Genomic DNA, 20,306 nt, shown 5'->3' with positions numbered 1-20,306 from the left:
GTTATTATAAGAGATCATTATGAACTTTATGATTTAGTACATGTCCATTCTGACTAAGCAGAAGGACTACAATAATGAAGTAGTGTGATTCAGTGTAACCATGTTTAGTTCATATTATGCATGTGTGCTATACGTGACCCAGGTCAGGGAGAGTGCTGAGGGTAAGAGCACTCTGTTAACTGGTAGTCACTAGGCTACTAGTCTTGGGTCATTTAGCTTTCTCTGTGTTCAACTGTTACATCAGTTGCTTCCGCTAACTCTAGGGAAGTCCATATTAGGAGATACACACATGTGAGACAAGGTAGCCTGCTGGACGCTTATGTTTTGGAACATGCTGTGCTAAAGATAACCTGCTGTTAGAACTGCTGAATTGTGTTTAAGGTTGTATATAAGCAGGGGGAGCGCCCCCCTGCCTTCAGAGTTGTCATGCTTGAATGAGACTCTCATGTCTGTGTCTGTCTTGTATCTGTCTTTGTCCTATTTATATATATTTATATTTTTGTAATAAATTAATCATTTAACCACGTCTGAGTCCTCATCCATTTATTAGGAAATTTCCACGACACAGCTACACAGAGATGTTTTCTATTCACTCAACCATAAAAATATGATGTATTAAGACAGATGTGAAAATAAAATGAACACAAACTGTGATAAATACCTACAGTATATATATTTGCTGCATTCTCTCTTTGTATTTTTTAATCTTAAAGGTACAAAGACAAGTGTCAGCCTTTAAAAAGTCTAAATGTTGACCACTTTACATTGCACAACCACTGTACTATTAATTGTATGTGATGTTCTTTTAATGAATGTAATATTTACTCACTCTGTTTTCCACCATTCAAACATTGAATTAAACAATTTCTTTTACCTGTGTCTCCCCACACTGGCAGATATTCATCCTGCTGAATGTCAAGCATTATCTCCAGGCCATTTCCTGTTCCTCCTTTTAGCATCGTCAGCAAGGGGGTGCCGTCCACGCCCGAGTTGAAGGTATAGCACTTGCCGTATCGTGTGTAAATCTGGGGAGAGACGCGTCATGATCAGCAGGTTTGCAATAACAGGAACAAAACAACAACAACAAACAAACAGTCCGTCCACCCACGTCCAGCGATTTCTGAAGTTTCTGGTAATCTACTCTGGTCCTAATCGTTGTGCACTGTACGGCACCACATCGGGCCGAGTTTGGAGGCTCCAACGGAGCTGCGGTCATGCTCAGCTTAACTTACCATGGAGATAATGAACAGATCTGGGCCACCGCCACTGCTTTGACGAGACCCTTAGAGCTGTAATTAGGACTCTCTGGGTGTGCCGTACCCAAGTCCTGGCTAGCTTTAAAAAGGCTCCAGAATGAAGCCAGACAGTAGAGCTCTCTCAGCATTTGAAGTGCATTTATTTTTCAATCAGGCAGCAGATTAGCTTGTTCATTTCTTGCTTACCGACATTTGAATAGTCAGGAGCATTAATCACTTAAATGTTGAATTGAAAATGATGATGACAGATAAGGCAAGGTCTTGGTCAGCAGATTGTGCAGGCATTAATTTGTTAGGTAGGCACTCTTAATACGCAGAGAATATCATTGGGTGTTGAAAATCAATATGCAAATGTAGAAAGATCACTTTTATAAATGATAGATTCCTTACAATTTTATAATGGCAGTTTCACATATTTTATGTCATCACAAATGCCATTATTTCCTTGAGGTGTCTCATTATTATGAAGTGTCAGAGATAGGGCTGCACGATTAATCGTATTTTTATCGTTATCGCGATGTGAAGTTTCACGATAAACACATCGAAAGAGCCACGATAACTCCTTGAATAACAGCAAACTCAAATTGCGTTATCCTCGTCCAGCAATAGAGGGAGCTATTCGCGCTGCAGACTATGATCACGTGACGTAAGTAGGCAAGAGGCAGAGTGAGGCAGAGTTGCCAGGTTCGCGGTTTTCACGCCAAATTGGGCTTGTTTGAAAATCCAGCCGCGGGTAAAAATTCTGGGGCCGCGCGGTGCGGTTTTTTGGGCTACTTTTGAGTTGGGCTACTGCGGAAGTTACAAGTCAACACTAAGAATCGATCGCGATATAATACTTAATTTGTCTCCAGTTCACACTCGCAACAGCCCCCCCCCCCCCCCCGCCGACAACTTACACTCGCAGATTTTGTGCGGAAAATTTTTGTAGGACCTGGCAACCCTGGAGTGGGGTGAACACGCTCATCAGACACGCGATTTGGTTTAAGCCTGGTTTACACTTGATGCGGCGCGAGGGTCCGGGAGGCGAAAATAACGTAATCGCGGTGGCTTCGCCCGTGTGCAATTGCCTCGCGCGCTGTCGATTCACGAGGTCGTGCACCTCTCGAATTTTGTAAGTTCGCGCGCGCCGCGTCTCGGCGCAATGAGAACAGTCATGTTTGCAGGGTTCATACACCTATACAAGGTGGAATTCAAGCACTTGTATGTCACTTTCAAGGTCCATTTCAATAATTCCCAGCACGTTATTGAATTAAATATTTATACATATACTCTAAATGATTCGAAATAATTCGCTTTTTTATCACATTATTTAATGTTATTATTTATTTAAAGTTCGCGCGCGCCGCGTCTCGGCGCAATGAGAACAGTCATGTTTGCAGGGTTCATACGCCTATACAAGGTGGAATTCAAGCACTTGTATGTCACTTTCAAGGTCCATTTCAATAATTCCCAGCACGTTATTGAATTAAATATTTATACAAATACTCTAAATGATTCGAAATAATTCGCTTTTTTATCACATTATTTAATGGATATTTATTTTCAAAACGCCCAATCTTAACGTCTTCACGTTCTCTCATGTTTCGTCCTGGAATTACAAGAGGCTCGTATTTGTTAACGTAATACAAGAGAATTGTTCAGTCAGACAGATATTTGTTGTGAAACGAAGTAGTTACAATTTCAAGCCTTTTCAAATACTTTAGCCTAAATTCCAGCACTTTTCAAACCTGAAACACAAAGCAACATTAAAATTGGTCAGGTAAAAGTTCATTCCCCTGTATTTGAGGGGTGTTTTTTTATACTACTAGGCCTACATATCGTTTCGGACAACACTGCAAAGAATGTGACACGGCAAGATTAAACGCTTCCGCCGTTCGCGGAGGTTAACGAGGTGTGCGGAGTCGCTCACTCGTGAAAGTATAAACCTAGATTGAATCTATTGTTGAATAAACCTGCAAAATATTTGGAATTATTCTGGATTCATTACACAGTAAAAAACTAAACAAATTAACGTGCTGCTGTTCAGAGAGACACTACATTTCTGTATTTTAATCTTAATTTATCGTGGTTCACATCGATATCGGGATATCCAACAACGTTATCGCACATCGCAATTCTAGTCCATTTCGTGCACCCCTAGTCAGAGAGGAGTTTTATCTGTAGGACATATTCAGCTCATCTGTGCACAGACACATATTTAATTATTCATGCTTCTTCCAACCTAGAAATTTGTCATGGTGCAGTTTTGAATGCAGGTTGGTGCTGTTGTAAAATTATGCCTATGGGCTTCCTTATGCAGTCCTTCAACCTGCATCACTTTTTCATTCTTGCTTTTAACACTAGGACTACCAGCATTTTCACTCCAAAATTTTGTACCTGGTCTCCACCAGGGGGCAGTTCTGGGGACATTTGCATTCCATTAGGCCACCCTTTGTTATGTACATGCAACCACTTAGGGGGGGTGATGGTGTCAGTTCATTGTTCTGCTGGATGTGTTCACTGACTCAGATAGAGAAGAAAAAAACCCTGGCCTCCCCCATTGCAGTGGTCATTTGAGCTGTGTTTTTTTTCTGCCCTTCCCTTTTTATAATAAATATACCTTTTTATAATAAATAATAATAATAACCTTTATTTGTATAGCACCTTTCATACATACATGCAACTCAAAGTTCTAAAAACTAATAAAAATAATGTTTGTGGGTGTGTGTGTGTGAGGCTGTATATGTGTTTGGGTGAATATGTATGAAAAGAGAGGTCACATGGAGACACACGAGCAGCTGATCTCTTCTGGTAAGATTTACTAAATGTCCTTTTTTGTTTACTGGTTATGGCTGTTGTGTTTTTGGAAGGAGACACACTGTAAAAAGTACCATATTGATAAGTTAAAATAGCTCAAGATTATTATTCTATTTCAAGAAGCTAAGGGGTTTTTTTGTATAAATTAATGTAAAAATATCTTTACCTAGTGGCAGTTTTTCAAAAGACGAAAACTATTTCAAAAAAGGTAAAACAAATCAGAGCTATTTTGACTAATAAAATGCTACTTTTTGCAGTGTGAGAACAATCCTACATAAGTACAAAAGAGGCTTACTTGAGATGTTTTGGAATTATAATTCAAATATGTTTGTGTCAATTTCACATTATTTCAACCTTTCACTAATCAAATCTCAAACCTATGTTCCTGTGGATCACGAGACTTCATCACCTCCAGAAAAGAGAGGTCACATGGAGTCACACGAGCAGCTGACAGAGATGGCAAAAGACGGCACAGTGTGGCATGAGGAAGAGATTGGTAGACATTATGGAAGGCATCACAGCCCAATTGAATGCCATCCCATGAATGGAGAGCCAACTGCTTTTGCCAGAAGTGAAGTGTCTAGTCGCTTACAGAGTTTCCTCTGTTTCATCTCTCTGAAAATGCTTCGGACCATACAGGAGTGGACTGTTCAGCATGCACACCAGACGACACAGCATGAAAACTGGTTCATGGCCCTCCCTGAACATTGCCATCCTCATCCAGCAATGCAGCAGCCCTCCATCATGAAGATTATGCAGCGATACCGGTTCCAGGACACACGCATGTGTGTACAGCATGGACACGCGCAGTGAACGAGCTGCAACTGACCCGTTTGCTGCAGTCTCTAATGTTTGGGGGTCTTTCGTTGCCAACTGCTTCAATGCTTACAACCCAGGAAGGCATATCACAATAGATGAGCAACAACATGCACAGGTGTAAAAGAGAGATGGGCAGACTTCTTGGTGAAGCTTGCAGGAGAGCTTGGACAGGCTCATATGGCAGCCAAGGAGGTGGCCAAGGAAAAGGTTCAGCAGCAACCACCCACACCTGACACAGGGAAAAGGGCATTGTGCCAAGTCAAGTGTGGCTGCAAGAATAATCATGCCACTAAGCGTTGTATTTCTTGTACTTAGTTTACATGTGGCAAGTGCAGAAAAGAGATGATGTGGCAGTGCCAGGTGTGTGCAGAGTAACACGTTTCGTTACTGTGCGAATATCAATAAAGCTAACTTGAATCAAAATTTCTGGCAATGTTGACTTTTTTTTTTGGGGGGGGGGGGGGGTTGGCTGAACAGGCTACTCTCTGCAGTGGGGCTGGTGGGACACCACATTTTAGGCTGTTATAGTCGGTGATAGTGTAAGGCACCTCTTCCTGTACTCTTTACTGTATTTTAGACATTGAGGGCTTTTGAGGGGACGTTGTGGATGAACACTGACCAGTGGCTGACCATGAACACTGAACACTGACCCTCTTTTCTCTCCTTCTCTTTTCTCTGTATGTCCCACCAATTATTTTTATTACTATTGTACTGTATTTTACAGAATTGTTTTCTTTTTATTCTTACATAAAAATAAAGTTGTCCTCCAAAGATGGGGGGGCAAAAAAAAGAGAGTAGTGACTCGGAAATCTCTTCTGGTAAGATTGTTGTTGTGTTTTTGGAAGAGACACACTAAAAAGTACCATCTTGATAAGTTAAAATTGCTCAAGATTATTATTCTATTTCAAGTAGCTGAGGGTTTTTTGTATAAATGTATGTAAAAATATCTTTACCTATGGGCAGTTTTTCAAAAGAATAAATACTGAAAATAAGGTTAAAAAAATCAGTGCCATTTTGAATAATCAATATGCCACTTATATGTCACTATAATTCAAATATTATGTTTGTGACTTCTGACTTCTTCTCACTTTGTGACTTCTTGCAAGAGAGCTTGCAGTCTCTTGTGGCAGGCAGCCAAAGGTGTGTATTGAAGCAGCCACCACCCACACCTGAGACACGCCTCATTTACATAACACTGGAGGTAAGAAGGGCTTATCACACCTCCCAACCCTAGCCTTCTGGCTAAGCTCTGGTACGTGGCAGGGATGATAGCCTTTTGGCTAAGGTAGGGCCACCCCAGTGTTAAAAAGAACATGAACGCCTTAGATCAGTGCCAAAGCAAATCATTCCAGACATGCCGAAAGCACTGATTTAAATAAAAATGTCAGGATAGCTTCAGCCCACACGCAAACACTATTCTCAGAAAAATAAATTAAAAACGTTTGCATATCACAAGCATAAATGTACACAATTCATTAAATTTAGACTTTAATGGGATTCTTGTAAAAATGTACATGCTGTGGTGAAGTTCTTTTTAAAAGTTCATAATGTTAGATTCTTATCAAAAATGTACATACTGTACTGAAATTCTTAGAAGTGCAGATTTTCCCACTGAACTTGCACTCCAGAAGCATGTCCTTTAATTGGTGGCCGACTCTGCTAATCATCTCTGTGGTATTGAGTTGGTAGTGAGGAGGCGGGCTGTAGTCGGAGAAGTCCAGCTTGCGTATCAACCTCTCCCTGTGTCGGCTGTGTTTCAGCATCGCTGCGCTCTTCCTGTTCATAGAACGGTTCTGGTGAAGTATGTCCATCCAGTAGCCACTGTGGTACAGGTCTGCCTTGGTCAGGCGCGACACACGGAAGAGATTCTGGTTGCACAGCGTAACGGCAGGAAATGTCACGTTGTGAGCCCACGCCATGTAGATCTTAGTTGCGACGGGGTAGGAGAGGAGATAGAACACACGGTTCCAGGACCACGTGAACAGAAGTCCAATGCAAGCAGACAGGGCAAGGAACCACAACGTGCATTGGACTTTGGATTTGTCGGTGGTGAAAATATATTTCAGACCATGAACCTTGGTCCTGAGCACAAACGCCAACGTGATCATCTTAGTGTCAGACGTCATAACACTGCGTTTTCTCACGGAGAGAGTGTTCAGAGGTTCATCCCTGTTGTCTGTGGGTTCTTGAACTGAACTTTGTCTCAACATAGTTAAACACCCGCTCTGTATGCACGCAATGCGACCCCTTTAAGATCCAGCCTGCACGGTCATTACTTTCTTCCAGGTTCACTGGTTTTGGGGGGAATGGGCTTCTGACGCTCTCCTGGGAGTTGTGTGTAGGGTGAGTTCATAAATTCGTTAAACTCACATTAACACGTTCCCTCTGACAGTAAAAATTAAACAGGCTGTACTTTACGGAGCTCCAGATCTGACGTAGCTGAGGACACCAGAAGCTCTCGTTGTCCAGTCCATCGCTTCTATAGTGATTCTGTGGTTCAAGAGGCGATCTATGGATGAAACTAGCTTCTGCCTTGTCTTCTGCTTTTCTTTTTAATCCCTGGTCGTAAGGAAATCAGAGATTCCTCACATCAGTTCCTCCCCACCTGCTTGCTCCTGGAGAAAGACAGTGTGTGGCTGCAGATCCTCATTGCTTTGCTTTTGTGTGAGGTAGCCAAATCCCTCCCACTCAGATTTTCCTGTCGATGGATTTGCAGCAGGATATTTCTTCTTCACGATGACAGGTTGGACAATTTGAATGAAGAAACATCTTGCTGGGAAAAAAGTAAATAAAATCATACTTCTAAGATGTGTAAAGTCCAAAGACCCCTAACAGAATTTCACAATTTAGTGAGACAACAGGCTCAAAGGGTTTAGGTTTTAGGTCAGCGAATCTATAACAAACCAAAACATTAATAATGACGTTTAAAAGAAAGTTAATTTGCTGACCTTTAAGCTTTAATTAAGCATCTAATCATCTAATAAGCAGGTGGTTTTGTATATTGTAATGTAGCATGCGGTAATACAACACTGTAAATGTCTAGTGTAAATTGGAATGCACTGTCAATATTGCTGTTTCACTATTGATTGCCCTGACGTTCCTTTCAGATCCCAATACTAGTCTGTGCTACTGGTTGATAACATCAGAACTACTTCTGGGACCATCTTTCAGTGGTTGTAGTAGAATACAAAACTATTAAAGTGTTTGCTTTAAATTAAAACTGTATTTAATTTAATGCTTCATATGCTGTTGGAGCTGTCACAGGGTTCTCGGTACTCAGGTTTAACACACACATTCACACACACTGCACCTGCCCCATTCCCAATAACCCCATTACTAATAATGTGCACCTGTGCCTAGTTTGTTCTTCCCCTGTTTAAGCCCAGAAGTTCCCTCCTCCAGTGTTATTGATCTTTGCATCAGTGCTACAAGTGTTACTGCCTGCTCCCGAACTACGAAACTTCCCGCTGCTTTTTTAATGCATTTGGTTTGTTGCTCTTTTAGCTCACTGCTGTGCATATGTTGCTATGGAGAAAAAGCACAAGCCTCCCACTTCATGACAGCCACCATTACAGATCAACATAAATAATCAATTATAAAACCTCCATGATAAGACTGTTATGTCATTGAAAAAGCTTCGAGCAAGTATGAAATATAAAATGGTTATTAATTCCATGAATCACCATTGTAAAGTGCCTCAATACAATTTCTTTTTATGCTCCAACTGGTTTTGACAAACAAAATATTAAAATAGACTGCTTCATTTACCATTAATTATAGTCTGCAGAAATAATCTATAACCATCATAGAGACAAGCTATCCTTGATACATGTTTTATGTCATATATGGAGTCATTGCTGTTTGATATCATATAAAATTCATTTACAAAAGTGACATGCCGAACCTTCATTGAAATTATATTTTATTGCTGGAATTCTCAATTAAATGAGTGCAGTTACCATGGCTTAAACGTAATTGACGTCTTACCCCATGAAAAATTGATCGCTGCCAGCTGTTACAAGTTCCATTCTACAAGTTAATGAAACTAGTTTCAAAAAAGTTTTTCTTCTTTCAAAACATACGTGAGCAGAATGTAGAATGTAATTTTGTGTGACTGCCACATAATAGCATCATGATAATCTGTGAAATGCTTGAGCCAATCAGACAGACCTCTGTTTGATGACATTTACTCCAATTCTACTTGCCTCTAATGCCTCTACATTTTCATAAACAGTTGAAGAGCAAAGGCCAATGCGTATTACATTTACATTTATGGCATTTGGCAGATGCCCTTATCCAGAGCGACTTACATTTTTATCTCAGTGAGTAATTGAGGGTTAAGGGCCTTGCTCAGGGGCACCTCAGTCATGGCCTCAGGTCTGGGGATCGAACCCATGACCCTCGGGTCACAAGACCAGTTCCCTGGTATTACACCATATTAAGACAGCAGCCTAAAGCCATTCAGACACATTCAGATGCCTGAAGTAGGAAAGTGCATGTAATTACCCTCCATACACTGTCATGCATGTCAGTCCTCATTAACGGACATGTAATCCGACACAAAGAGGGATGGCTAATACTATCAAAATAAACATAGATAACCAGTGTTGGGAACGTTACTTTTAAAAAGTAATTAGTTATAGTTACTCACTACTTGTTCAAAAAAGTAACTGAGTTAGTAACTGAATTACTCTATAATAAAAGTAACTCATTACCAGGAAAAGTAACTATTTGCATTACAGTTTAAAAAAATTATATGCCAGTGAATAAGGATTTTTTGAAAAAGCAGTTTTCACCGTCAGTTGAAATGAGTAGATCAGAAAGGTGTTTAACTTTTGATATTTATTGCACATCCACAGACCAGTCCAGGATAAAAATCCTTTTACACTATATAAAGTGCATTTACATCTATCAAATTTAATTAAATTCTCTCAACCTGAGACAACTGGTTTGTTCACAACAGAAGTAAACTTAACAACAAAACCTCTATTCTTAATTAAATAAATCAAATACCCAGTCTGGTAGACATTCAGGAACTAAATAATGTTTATATCGCCACCTTGAAAATGCTACTTTTTCTTCAGCTTGCTCCTGAATCGCCATTTCTGCCTCTTCGTTTGTGTCGTGTGTCACTGGCAGAGAGGTGTGCTTCGGCAAGCGTGTAAAACACGGGTTCTGATTGGCTACCATAACGCTGCCTTAGCCAATCGCTTACTGACTTGTTAAGTTAAACAGGTGTTACACCAAGAACTGTGACCTATTGAGATCTGTTACTCCTCACTACATGGGCGCAGATGGAAATTCTGAAGTGAGGGGGACCAAGCTGTACAATATATACGTTTATGCTTGTAGATGCTAGATTTCGGATGGGGTCAATATAAATCTGGAGGGGACATGTCCCCCCCGTCCCCAGTGCCATCTGCGCCCCTGCCTCACTAGCCTGGGCAGCGATCCGCTCGCATTACTGTTAGTATATCAATATATAGTAACGCACCGCTTTTAATGACCAGTAACGTCAACGGCGTTGTAACGACAGGAAAAGTAATTAATTACATTATCCTGTTATTGACAAAATGACGCCGTTACCTAACGCCGTTATTTTTAATGGCGTTATTCGCAACACTGTAGATAACAAGAGAGGACCAAGTTTTCAAATATTTAGGTAAAACTTTAGGTAAGCTTTGGTGTATGGGCCTGAAATAAAGAGGCCCTGTGGTAACAGTCACATGATTTTGCTGCATTATTTCACACTGCAGCTTTATGCTATTGATGGTGAACTGGTTGTTTTGACTATAAAAAGGCACAATTTCTTCATTTTCCCTACAGCCTTACTCTTCAGCCATACTAGTTATTAGTAAGCACTTGTCTGCAATAACGTCCCGCGGTGTGATGATGGGGAACTTCTCCTCCTGATTTGACACAGCAAGACAGGCTGGCTTAGATTTCTCTGTTATGAGTCAGTGCTTTTGATTCCAAATCGATGACTTACAAATAGGGGTGTGACAAGAACTTGTGTCACGAGATCTCGCGAGACGTAACTCCGCAAGATTTGTGATCCAGCAAACAACCAGAATGACGTCGGAAAATACAGGTATTACTATTGAAGATGCCCCCGCCACTTTCAAATCGTTTGTTGGGCAGCATTTTAGGTACCCCGCGGAAATGATAAATGGCAAGAGATTGACTGATAAGACACGGACCATATGCAAACATTGTATGAAAATAATTGTACGAGCACAATGCAGAGACATTTACAGCACCACCACAGCTCAGTACTCAAATCAACATATCTCACTTGAACAGAGGTAGCAGGGACAGAACGGCGCTTTGGCAAGTTGAGACAGCAAAGGATATTGGGAGCAGTGTGGGGATGCTAATATGTAGACCTGCTAATATTCTTAAAAATGAACATGGCAGTGAAATTGCAGCAAATTCAGTGACATACTTGATCAGGCACTGTTTGCACTATTTGCACTCTGTATTGACAGAGAAGAACTTTTTGTTTAGCACATAATACAAAACCAGACCAGCTTAACGACGGGTCCGGTTAATGACGGACCAGAGTTACGACCGACTTTTATTTTATTTTGCGCGGTGCGCGGAAGAGCAGTGGCAGCACAGTGGGGTGTTGTGGAGTGTTGTGGTGTTGTTATAGTGTTGTGGAGTGTTGTTACAGTGTTGTGGAGTGTTGATGTAGTGTTGTGGACTGTTGTGTACAATAAGCGGAGGCAGCGCAGCCTCCACCGCAGCCCAACTCGACAACGCAATTGCTCTTTCTCACGCTGTACGCGCGAGAACATTGTTCGTTTTTTTTATATACTGTATTGACGATTAAAGCGTATCTAAATCTAGGGTCATGCTTAACGACGAAAACATTTAGGACAGACTTTTCAGTCTCAAACACAGTCATTAAGCAGGGACTCACTAATGTTTGCGCTTGAAAAAAGGAGAAATATTTAATCTTTTTTTATTAAATAATTTTAATTTATTTTATGAAATTTTATTTTAATTTCAATTCGTAGAGAAAGAAGTTTATTAAAAATTCATGCTTACATAATGCATGTTAAGAGCTATAATAAAACATTTCAAAATGTATGTGTAACTCAGTTAAATAAGTCTGTTGTCCAGCCATATAATTTGTCATTTTAGTGTTCTTAAAATCTCGTCTCGTCCTCGTGAACCCAATATCGTGTCTCGTCTCGTCTCGTGAGAGTGTTTCGTCACACCCCTACTTAAAACAGTTCAGTAGCTCTTAGTTTCTTAATAATATTAATATACAGTGGTGTGTACAGTGGTGTGAAAAAGGTTGGCTCCCTACCTAATATATTTTTTTCATGTTTGCCATACGTAAATGTTTCAGGTTATCAAACAAATGTAATTATTAGACAAAGATAACACAAGTAAACACAAAATGCAGTTTTTAAATTTAAATTTTTATTATTAAGGCCGAAACATTAAATCCAAATCTACATGGCCCCGTGTGAAAGTGTGGTGGTGGTGGAGGTAGGGGCTGTTTTGCTGCTTCAGGACCCATATGACTTGCTGTGGTAACTGGAATCATGAATTCTGTTGTCTACCAAAAAATTCTGACTGAGAATATCTGGCCATCTGTTCGTGATTTCAAGCTGAATCACACTTGAGTTCTGCAATGGCTTAAACAAAACAAATACACTGAAGTAGCCTTGTCAATGTCCTGACCTTAATTCGATTGAGATGCTGTGACATGACCATAAAAAGGCTCGGAAACTCTCCAATGTGGCTGAATTACAACAATTTTTCCATAGTGCTGTAAAAGATGCACTGGCAGGTACTGCAAACTCTTTGCAGTTTCAGTTGTTGCTGCTAAGGGCCCAAACAGTCATTAGGTTTAGGGGACAATCACTTTTTCACACAGGGCCATGTTGGCTTGGAATGTTTTAAAAGTTTTTATTTTTAAGGAGAATTAAAAAACTGCATTATGTGTTTACTTGTGTTATTTTTGTCTAATATTTAAGAGTATTTGATGTTCTGAAACATTTAAGTGTGTTATATAGTTAGTTTTAGTAGTGTATATATATATCATAAGTGTGCATTTATTTCATACACTATATGTATTGCATACACCAGGGGTGCCCACAAGTTTTCAGCTTGCGAGCTACTTATAAGATGACCACGTCAGAAAGATATACCGGGGGGTGGGGGGTTGTGAGGTGGCGAACGTAATTTGTTGAAGGGGGGGGGGGGGGGTTTGCGTATGTCAAACCCTAGACATCAGATTGGCTACCATGAATGTCAATCAAAATACAACCGTCAGTGCAGATGGGCGATTCATCCACTACTTTTTAATGTCACGCGATCTACGCACATTCCTTCACGATCGACCGACACTTCCGATCGACGTATTGGGCACCCCTGGCATACACTGTGTGTTCAGTTATTCATGTCCTGTAATGAATTTCCAGGCCAATTAATTTCCAGATTCCTGGCTCTGTATTAAAACACACACACACACACACACACACTACAGATCTCTAGACTGTACATTTCCCTCAAGTTGCTCAGCATAATTCTTAATTTTATACTTAGTGAATTTTCAGCAGAACATTCAAATTCAGCACATAAAGAACCACAAGATCTACCTATTTTAGTTTGTGAAACAAAAAAAGTTCAAATTGACTTGCCTACATTTACTAAAAATAAGGATGTGTCAGATCTTGGTTCTTGGTTCTACTTCGCACATTCACCTGTAAGAACCAACTTAAAGAAATTAAGTGACACACGACTACAGCTGCGGAAGTTGCTGTAGCTTTGAATGACATGCCATCCTGTCATTCTGGGTCCAGGTCCTGGTAGAGTGCCAAGACTGGCCAGCATTGCTGTAGAACAGCAGGAAGATGGAACAAGTCCATCCCACCCAGAATGAACAGAACACTGAACTCTTGCTATAAAAAGCTAATGGCATCAATGGGACCCAAGCTCAGCTTTGGGAGCTTCGGGCCACACCCTCTCAGCCAGCTGCTGCAAAGGCAGGGAAGCTACATGAGCCAACTTGTGTAACATAGCACATAGTTTCTTGGAGAGTACCGAGAGTCTGGTTAGGTGCAAGCCCACATGACTACCAGGAATTTTCAAGAAGAGCTGGGACTCGATGAATAGCGCCATGACAGGAAGAAATCTAAATACTTCATCTAGACACCTGTTAAAACTCCAGTTACAGGAGTGGATGATGTGATTGGTTCATCTGTTCTCTTCTGTTTATATTTAGTTAAATGACAGGATATTTTTTAAAGGTTTTCTGTGGAAATGTCTCACTTCTCACAGTTGAGTGTAATATCAGAACAAAGCAAAGGTCTGTAAAAAAATCTACTTAATTACTGTGTGGATCCATATGGAAGTCACCAATAAGTTATTATTGTGAGTCTGTGTTCAAATGCACAGAAATTGCTCAAATTGTGACGGGCAGGGTGAGCGAAAATAAATGGAAGCGATCACGCCAAGTCTCAGGGAAATAGGATGGTTTAATATGTAAAGTGCGCAAACCAAAACCCGTGAACTGATCCGAATTAAGGATATAATAACCAGCAGTCAACTGGTACAAAGACAAGACATATATAGACGAACAAACGACCCTCAGGTGAGACGGATCGCGGGCTCCGCCCACCTGAGGGACGAACACAACGCCACACCCACATGACAAGCTGCTGCTGTAGACGGGGGCGACCAGTAGGGGGCCGCCGTACCGTGACACAAATACATCCAATTAATTAACTAAGTGTTGTATAGGACATGCAGTGTCATTGTTCAGTAATGAAACCATGGTAACGCAGACAGAGAAAAATAGGGAGAGTTTTCAAAGTTCAATTCACTCAGATTTATTTTTGATTGTTGTGCTACAATGCTTTAGGGACCTCTTGTCTGGGCATTCAGTACTGAATGGGCTCTACACACACAGCTGAGAAAACAATTCTTACTATTGATTAGAATTCTGTCCACTTCGTCTTTATACTTTACCAAATTATAGCAAAGCAAAAGGCTCTTTTAAGTAAATGTTCAAGGTTTACATCCTGAACAACTCTGCCAAATACAAATGGTGGGGGTTTCAGTATAATTCCCTATAGTACAGAACAGTAGAGTGTTCCTGCAGCATAAAAGGAATTATATAGAATTAGGCAACACATTTGATTTTATTATTCTCAGACACTTCTGAGGAAGGAGAGTGAGGCTCAGTTGTCCTCCGAAAGCAAACTAACTAGAATCAAACTAACCAGGATCAAAGCCATTGTTTTCAGGAGCCTCACAGTTAATCTGCATCTTATCAACAGATCTGCAGGATTTAGAGCCTCTATACATCTCATTCTTATCACATGCGTAGTCTCCTCACAGGCCAAGCTAACCTTTGTTAAGCAAAATGCATAAGTGCATGGAATTTGTACAAGCACCTTTTTACACTGTAGTGTTCACAAAAGACGTTTAAGAAAGCCTTACTGTTTATGACAATGTTGATAGTTTCAGCTCTGATATCTTCTAAATGTTTAAAATATTTCTTACATAGGAGACACTATTCTTCTTCTTCATGGTAATGGTGACCTCTTGTGGTCAGCTAAGAGGTTCAAAGGAGAACATAGGCATTCTCAATAGAACGCAACTTTGTATAAAAAGCCTTTTTCTCTCCTCATATGGATTATGTAAAATTGTCATGTCATGTCTCTAATCATTTTTTCCCTGATTTGACTAAACAGGTCTGTGCGACAGGCACACCGTTTAGATGTATTGGTGTGCGATTCCGCCCGTACGCGATTCCGCATGCAGTCAGCAGTAATGCGGTTCTCAACGTGCAGGGTTACATCACCGCCTGGCTGCCCCCGAGTTCCCCTACTGCCAACCCTGCGGAGGGAACATTACGCCTGTATCAGTAAATAACAGATGCTGTTCCCCCTGCTGTGAAAGCCCCTGGTTCTCCCGTCACTGGGCTGGGGGAACACATGCCAAGGAAAGCCCGTCAGAAGAAGCAGAACTGTGCTGTCACTCAGCGAGACGGAGCATGGTGTGGGAGAACATTCTGATGCTGGCAGGTCTTTATGCTCAACCCTTAACGCATCTGCTCTAAGAGCTCCAGAGGTGGAGAATCCCGACTGACGTGGTTCTTTTATGATCGCGGCTTGATGTGAGGGTTACATTGGTGGCCGCACCATTCCTCAGTGGAATGGAAAGAATTACATTTTATATTAGGCATGTTGACAGAGTGTTAATGGAGTTAGATGGTACAGTGGTATAGGGACATCCCATTGCAGAGGTGTATTTGTGTGTGTGTGTGTGTGTGTGTGTGTGTGTGTGTTTGAGGTTTGAAGGAGCTCTACTTATTTCACTGTTTTAAAATAAGACATTACAACAAATGTGAGATGTGGCTGGGTTTGAGAAATAGCTACTGATCACATCATGTTGATGAAACAAATGGCTCACAGCTGAGCCCAGATGTTTACCACTGCCATCCCACAAGGCTGTTCTCCATCCCTCCCCATTGCTAATGTTGTAGCTATTTTACAAGCTCAAGCTGACATGCTGGGTTCTCCATTTTAAAGGTATAATCAGTCTCAACATATTACAAAGCATCATATAAAACAGATAGCAATACACATAGCCATGACATTGACAGTAAATTCAAAAACATGGTTACTACGCTGATTTTAATTTTGTAACCAAGTACATACTTTAAGTGTGCATCTTTTAGCACACTTATCAGAGGACATTCTGGATCCACAACATGTTTTTCTGATGGGGCTCACTCATTCATTGTGTAGACAAACAGAAATGCAAAGATAAAAATGAATATAATTCACAATTACATGTGGCCATCTAAAGACAACATGTCAAAGAAGGGCTGGGCGAAAGGGGAAAAAATCTTATCACAATATATTTTTTTTTCCATAGCAGTCGTCTTCAGACATAGATCCACCATGTGTTAACAGATTCACAACAAGAAGAGAGAGAAAGAAAAGTTGTAAGAGGCAGATACACACATGAGCATGCTGATTGAGTGTTATGGACAGTGAATCACAAATACCCTTACATACAGTATCTCATTATGTTGATCGGTGCTGTTCCGAATTGCAACTCCTCTGCAGAATCCGAATTGCCTCGTTTACACGCACATAAAGATGCTACAGATATCTGCCGTTTCTATGCATAAATAAGGGATAACATTTAATTATCCATCAAAGCAAACAGCACATCATTATCTATATCCAAACAAAGACTGATTCGTGGGTGTTAAATGTTTTTAATAAGAATATAAATGTACCAAAGATTGGTTGTTACCATGGCATTCTTGGGGATCGAATGCTTCTCATGCTAATTATGAAAACACTACGTATAGTTTAATTCTCAGGATTAAAAAAATATATATATTTGCAACTCACAGGACTGAAATATCTGGTTAAGGTCTTTTTTTATTTTGGTGACTTATCTGGACGTGTAGGCTATTCCACATAAAGCACGTCTCTACGTTCAACAATGGTTATTTAAAAAATATCTCTTTTTATATTTAATTTTAACCTGAATATCATCTGTAGAATATTTATGTGCGTGCAAAAAAGGGGACTCGGATTCTGCTGAGGAGTCGGAATTCAGCACAACTGGACTCAATTAATAATGCTCTTTAAATTTAGCTAGATAGATGTTTAATCTGTCTAGACTAGCTGTTTAGATGAAAACTAAGGCTTAAAAACCTTAAGGCTCAAATATATGAGTAAAGATCTTTAAATGTAGCTAGCTATGTATTTAGACAAAAACTAAGGCATACACTTTTTTAGGCTTAATTACCTACCTAGCTACTGTATTTTCCGGACTATAAGCCGCTCCTTTTTTTCCCCACGATTTGAACAATGCCGCTTATATTGAGGTGTGGCTTTTCTGTAGACTTTTCTTCATCCGTCAGGAGGTGGAACAGAAAGTTAATCAGGTGGTGGGTCAAAGTTGTAAATCAAAGAAGAAAGTGCTCAATTTCATTTAGCACATGCAAGCAGCAGGCACGATGGAGAAATGTTTTCAAACCAACATGTGTTGTGCAAAATTCCGAGTCCCCTCATTTGCACACGCATAAAGACGCTACAGATGATATTCGGGAGTTACAATGATTATAACTTAGTTCATTGAGTGCTCTAGTTTTGTCCTAACTAGATATTTAGACATAATACTGTTGTAATACTGCAAAATCATGTGGTCAGAGGTGAACTTTGGTATAGCCAGTGTGTATTTTATTTAAAATAATTAACACCCTTGAGCCATTGTGGCTTTGGACATAGATAATGCTGTGCCGTTTGCTGTGATGGATAATTAAATTCTAGCTCTTACTTATGCATAGAAACATAAATCGACAATATAATCTGTAGCATCTTTATGCACGGATAAACGAGGGGAGTCGGATCTCGACACACCAGCTGAAAGACAAAACTGTTACACATGAAATTCTACAGGCACTGAATGTACAGTGAGTCCCCGCTTAACGATGGGGTTAGAGACTGAAAAGTCAGTTGTAAAGCAGTTTTCGTCGTTAAACGTGACCCTATATTTAGATATGCTTTGATCGTAAATACAGTATAGAAAAAAATGAACAATTTTCTCGTGCGTGCGCACAGGCTGCACTGCCTCAGCTTATCGTACACAATACTCCACAACACTCCACTGTGTTGCCACTGCTCCTCCGAGCACCTCGCGAAATTTTTAAAAAGTCGGTCGTAACTCCGGTCCGTCGTTAACCAGACCCGTCGTTAAGCGGGGACTCACTGTATTCAGTTCAGTAGATATATGCGGCTTATAGCCCAGTGTGGCTTATACAACATTTTCCATTTTTTTTTTACTTTGTAGGTGCGGCTTATATTGAGGTGCACTCTATAGTCCAGAAAAAACGGTAGCTACATTTAAATAGCTCGACTAATTCAGGCCTGCTCCATGTAATGAGATATTGTACAACACGACTCTTGTTTCGAGTTAAAAACCTAGTGTTATTCCCTTCGTCTTACCAGGTTATGTTTTGTCTATTTTGTAGAATTATTTTGAGATTCTCCCAATACTCTTCTGGAACATCCAAATGCTCTCTAGTAAACTTCAGACGTGCCTGGCTTAAGCAGGGGGACACGTCTGGCACTGCAAGATCTGAGTCCCTGGTGTCGTAGTGTGTTGCTGATGGTAGCCTTTGTAACTTGGGCCCAGCTTTCTGCAGGTCATTCACTAGATCCCCCCTTGTGGTTTTGGGATTTTTCCTCACCGTTCTTGTGATCATTTTGACCCCATGGGCTGAGATCTTGCGTGGAGCCCCAGATCGAGGGAGATTAGTAGTGGTCTTGTAGGTCTTCCATTTTCTGATTATTGCTCCCACAGTAGATTTCTTCACACCAAGCTGCTAGCCTATTTCAGATTCAGTCTTCCCAGCCTACAATTCGGTTTCTGGTGTCCTCCGACAGCTCTTTCGTCTTCACCATAGTGGAGTTTGGAGTGTGACTGAGATTGTGGGCAGGTGTCTTTTATACTGTTAACCACTTAAAATGGGTGCCATTAATACAGGTAATGAGTGGGGGAAAGAGGAGCCTTTTAAAAAAGAAGTTACAGGTCTGTGACAGCCAGAAATCTTGCTTGTTTGTAGGTGACCAAATACTTATTTTCCACCATTATTTGCAAATAAATTCTTTAAAAGTCAGACAAAATGATTTTCTCAATTTTTTTTCACATTTTGTCTCTCATAGTTGAGGTCTACCTATGATGTCAATTACAGGCCTCTCTCATCTTTTTAAGTGGGAGAACTTGCACAATTGGTGACTGACTAAATACTTATTTTCCCCACTGTAATTGCTTCTATGATGGCACAAACACCAGTGTAACAAAATGAGGAGACGAAGAGGGATCCTTGTGCAAAAGCACAATGCTTTTTATTTGACAGATGCAATAAGAGAATATGAGCTGGCAACATATAGAAGAGGGTTAGCTCATATAGCTAACTGGGAATAGTCAATCCGGTCCGGGGTCATAACAAGATGGCAGAGTCCGTAAGGCACCAGAGGGCTAGGCAGGAGGCAAGGTCTAGGGAACAGGCAGAGGACTGTACACAGGAGAATCAACAGGATAGTGGAACACACGGTACGCAACATTGTTGGCAATACTTCGCAACTAAGAACTGATTACGTATGTTGGGAATGTGGGCGTGGTGATGAAAAACAGCTGAGTCCGGTAAGGCTATCAGGTGTCATTCCTGATATTACCCCTCCTCAACGAAGCGTCTCTTGACGGTCCACGACGCGAAGGTGGACGGCAGGTAGGGAAATGCAGATGGGTGAAAGTCAGTTATGAGCGAGAGACAGAATATGTCTCTTGCGGGCACCCAGGCTCTCTCCTCCAGATCAAAGGCCTCCCAATCGACGAGGTATTGGAGACCACCACGTCGACGTCGGGACTCCAGCAACTCCC

The 20,306-nt window shown here is 40.7% G+C and overlaps 1 protein-coding gene across 12 annotated transcripts in view; it reads right to left on the bottom strand.

The window, feature by feature from the left end:
• Nucleotides 1-20,306, bottom strand: part of asic1c (acid-sensing (proton-gated) ion channel 1c) — a 146,259-nt gene that overhangs the window by 62,595 nt on the left and 63,358 nt on the right. For 6 of the 12 annotated variants that reach the window (XM_076970624.1, XM_076970617.1, XM_076970618.1 and 3 more), the window contains one exon: nt 875-1,025. In XM_076970624.1, coding sequence (XP_076826739.1) covers nt 875-959 — 85 coding nt within the window. In that variant the 5' untranslated portion in view covers nt 960-1,025. Of the gene's footprint in view, nt 1-874; nt 1,026-6,448; nt 7,645-20,306 lie in introns of all 12 variants that reach the window. The other 6 variants (XM_076970613.1, XM_076970616.1, XM_076970615.1 and 3 more) reach the window with 2 other exon arrangements.

Source organism: Brachyhypopomus gauderio, chromosome 13, assembly GCF_052324685.1.
Source record: "Brachyhypopomus gauderio isolate BG-103 chromosome 13, BGAUD_0.2, whole genome shotgun sequence".
NCBI lineage: Eukaryota > Metazoa > Chordata > Actinopteri > Gymnotiformes > Hypopomidae > Brachyhypopomus > Brachyhypopomus gauderio.
The sequence above is the reverse complement of the archived record's forward strand: the minus strand, read 5'-3'. Positions and strand labels throughout refer to the sequence as shown.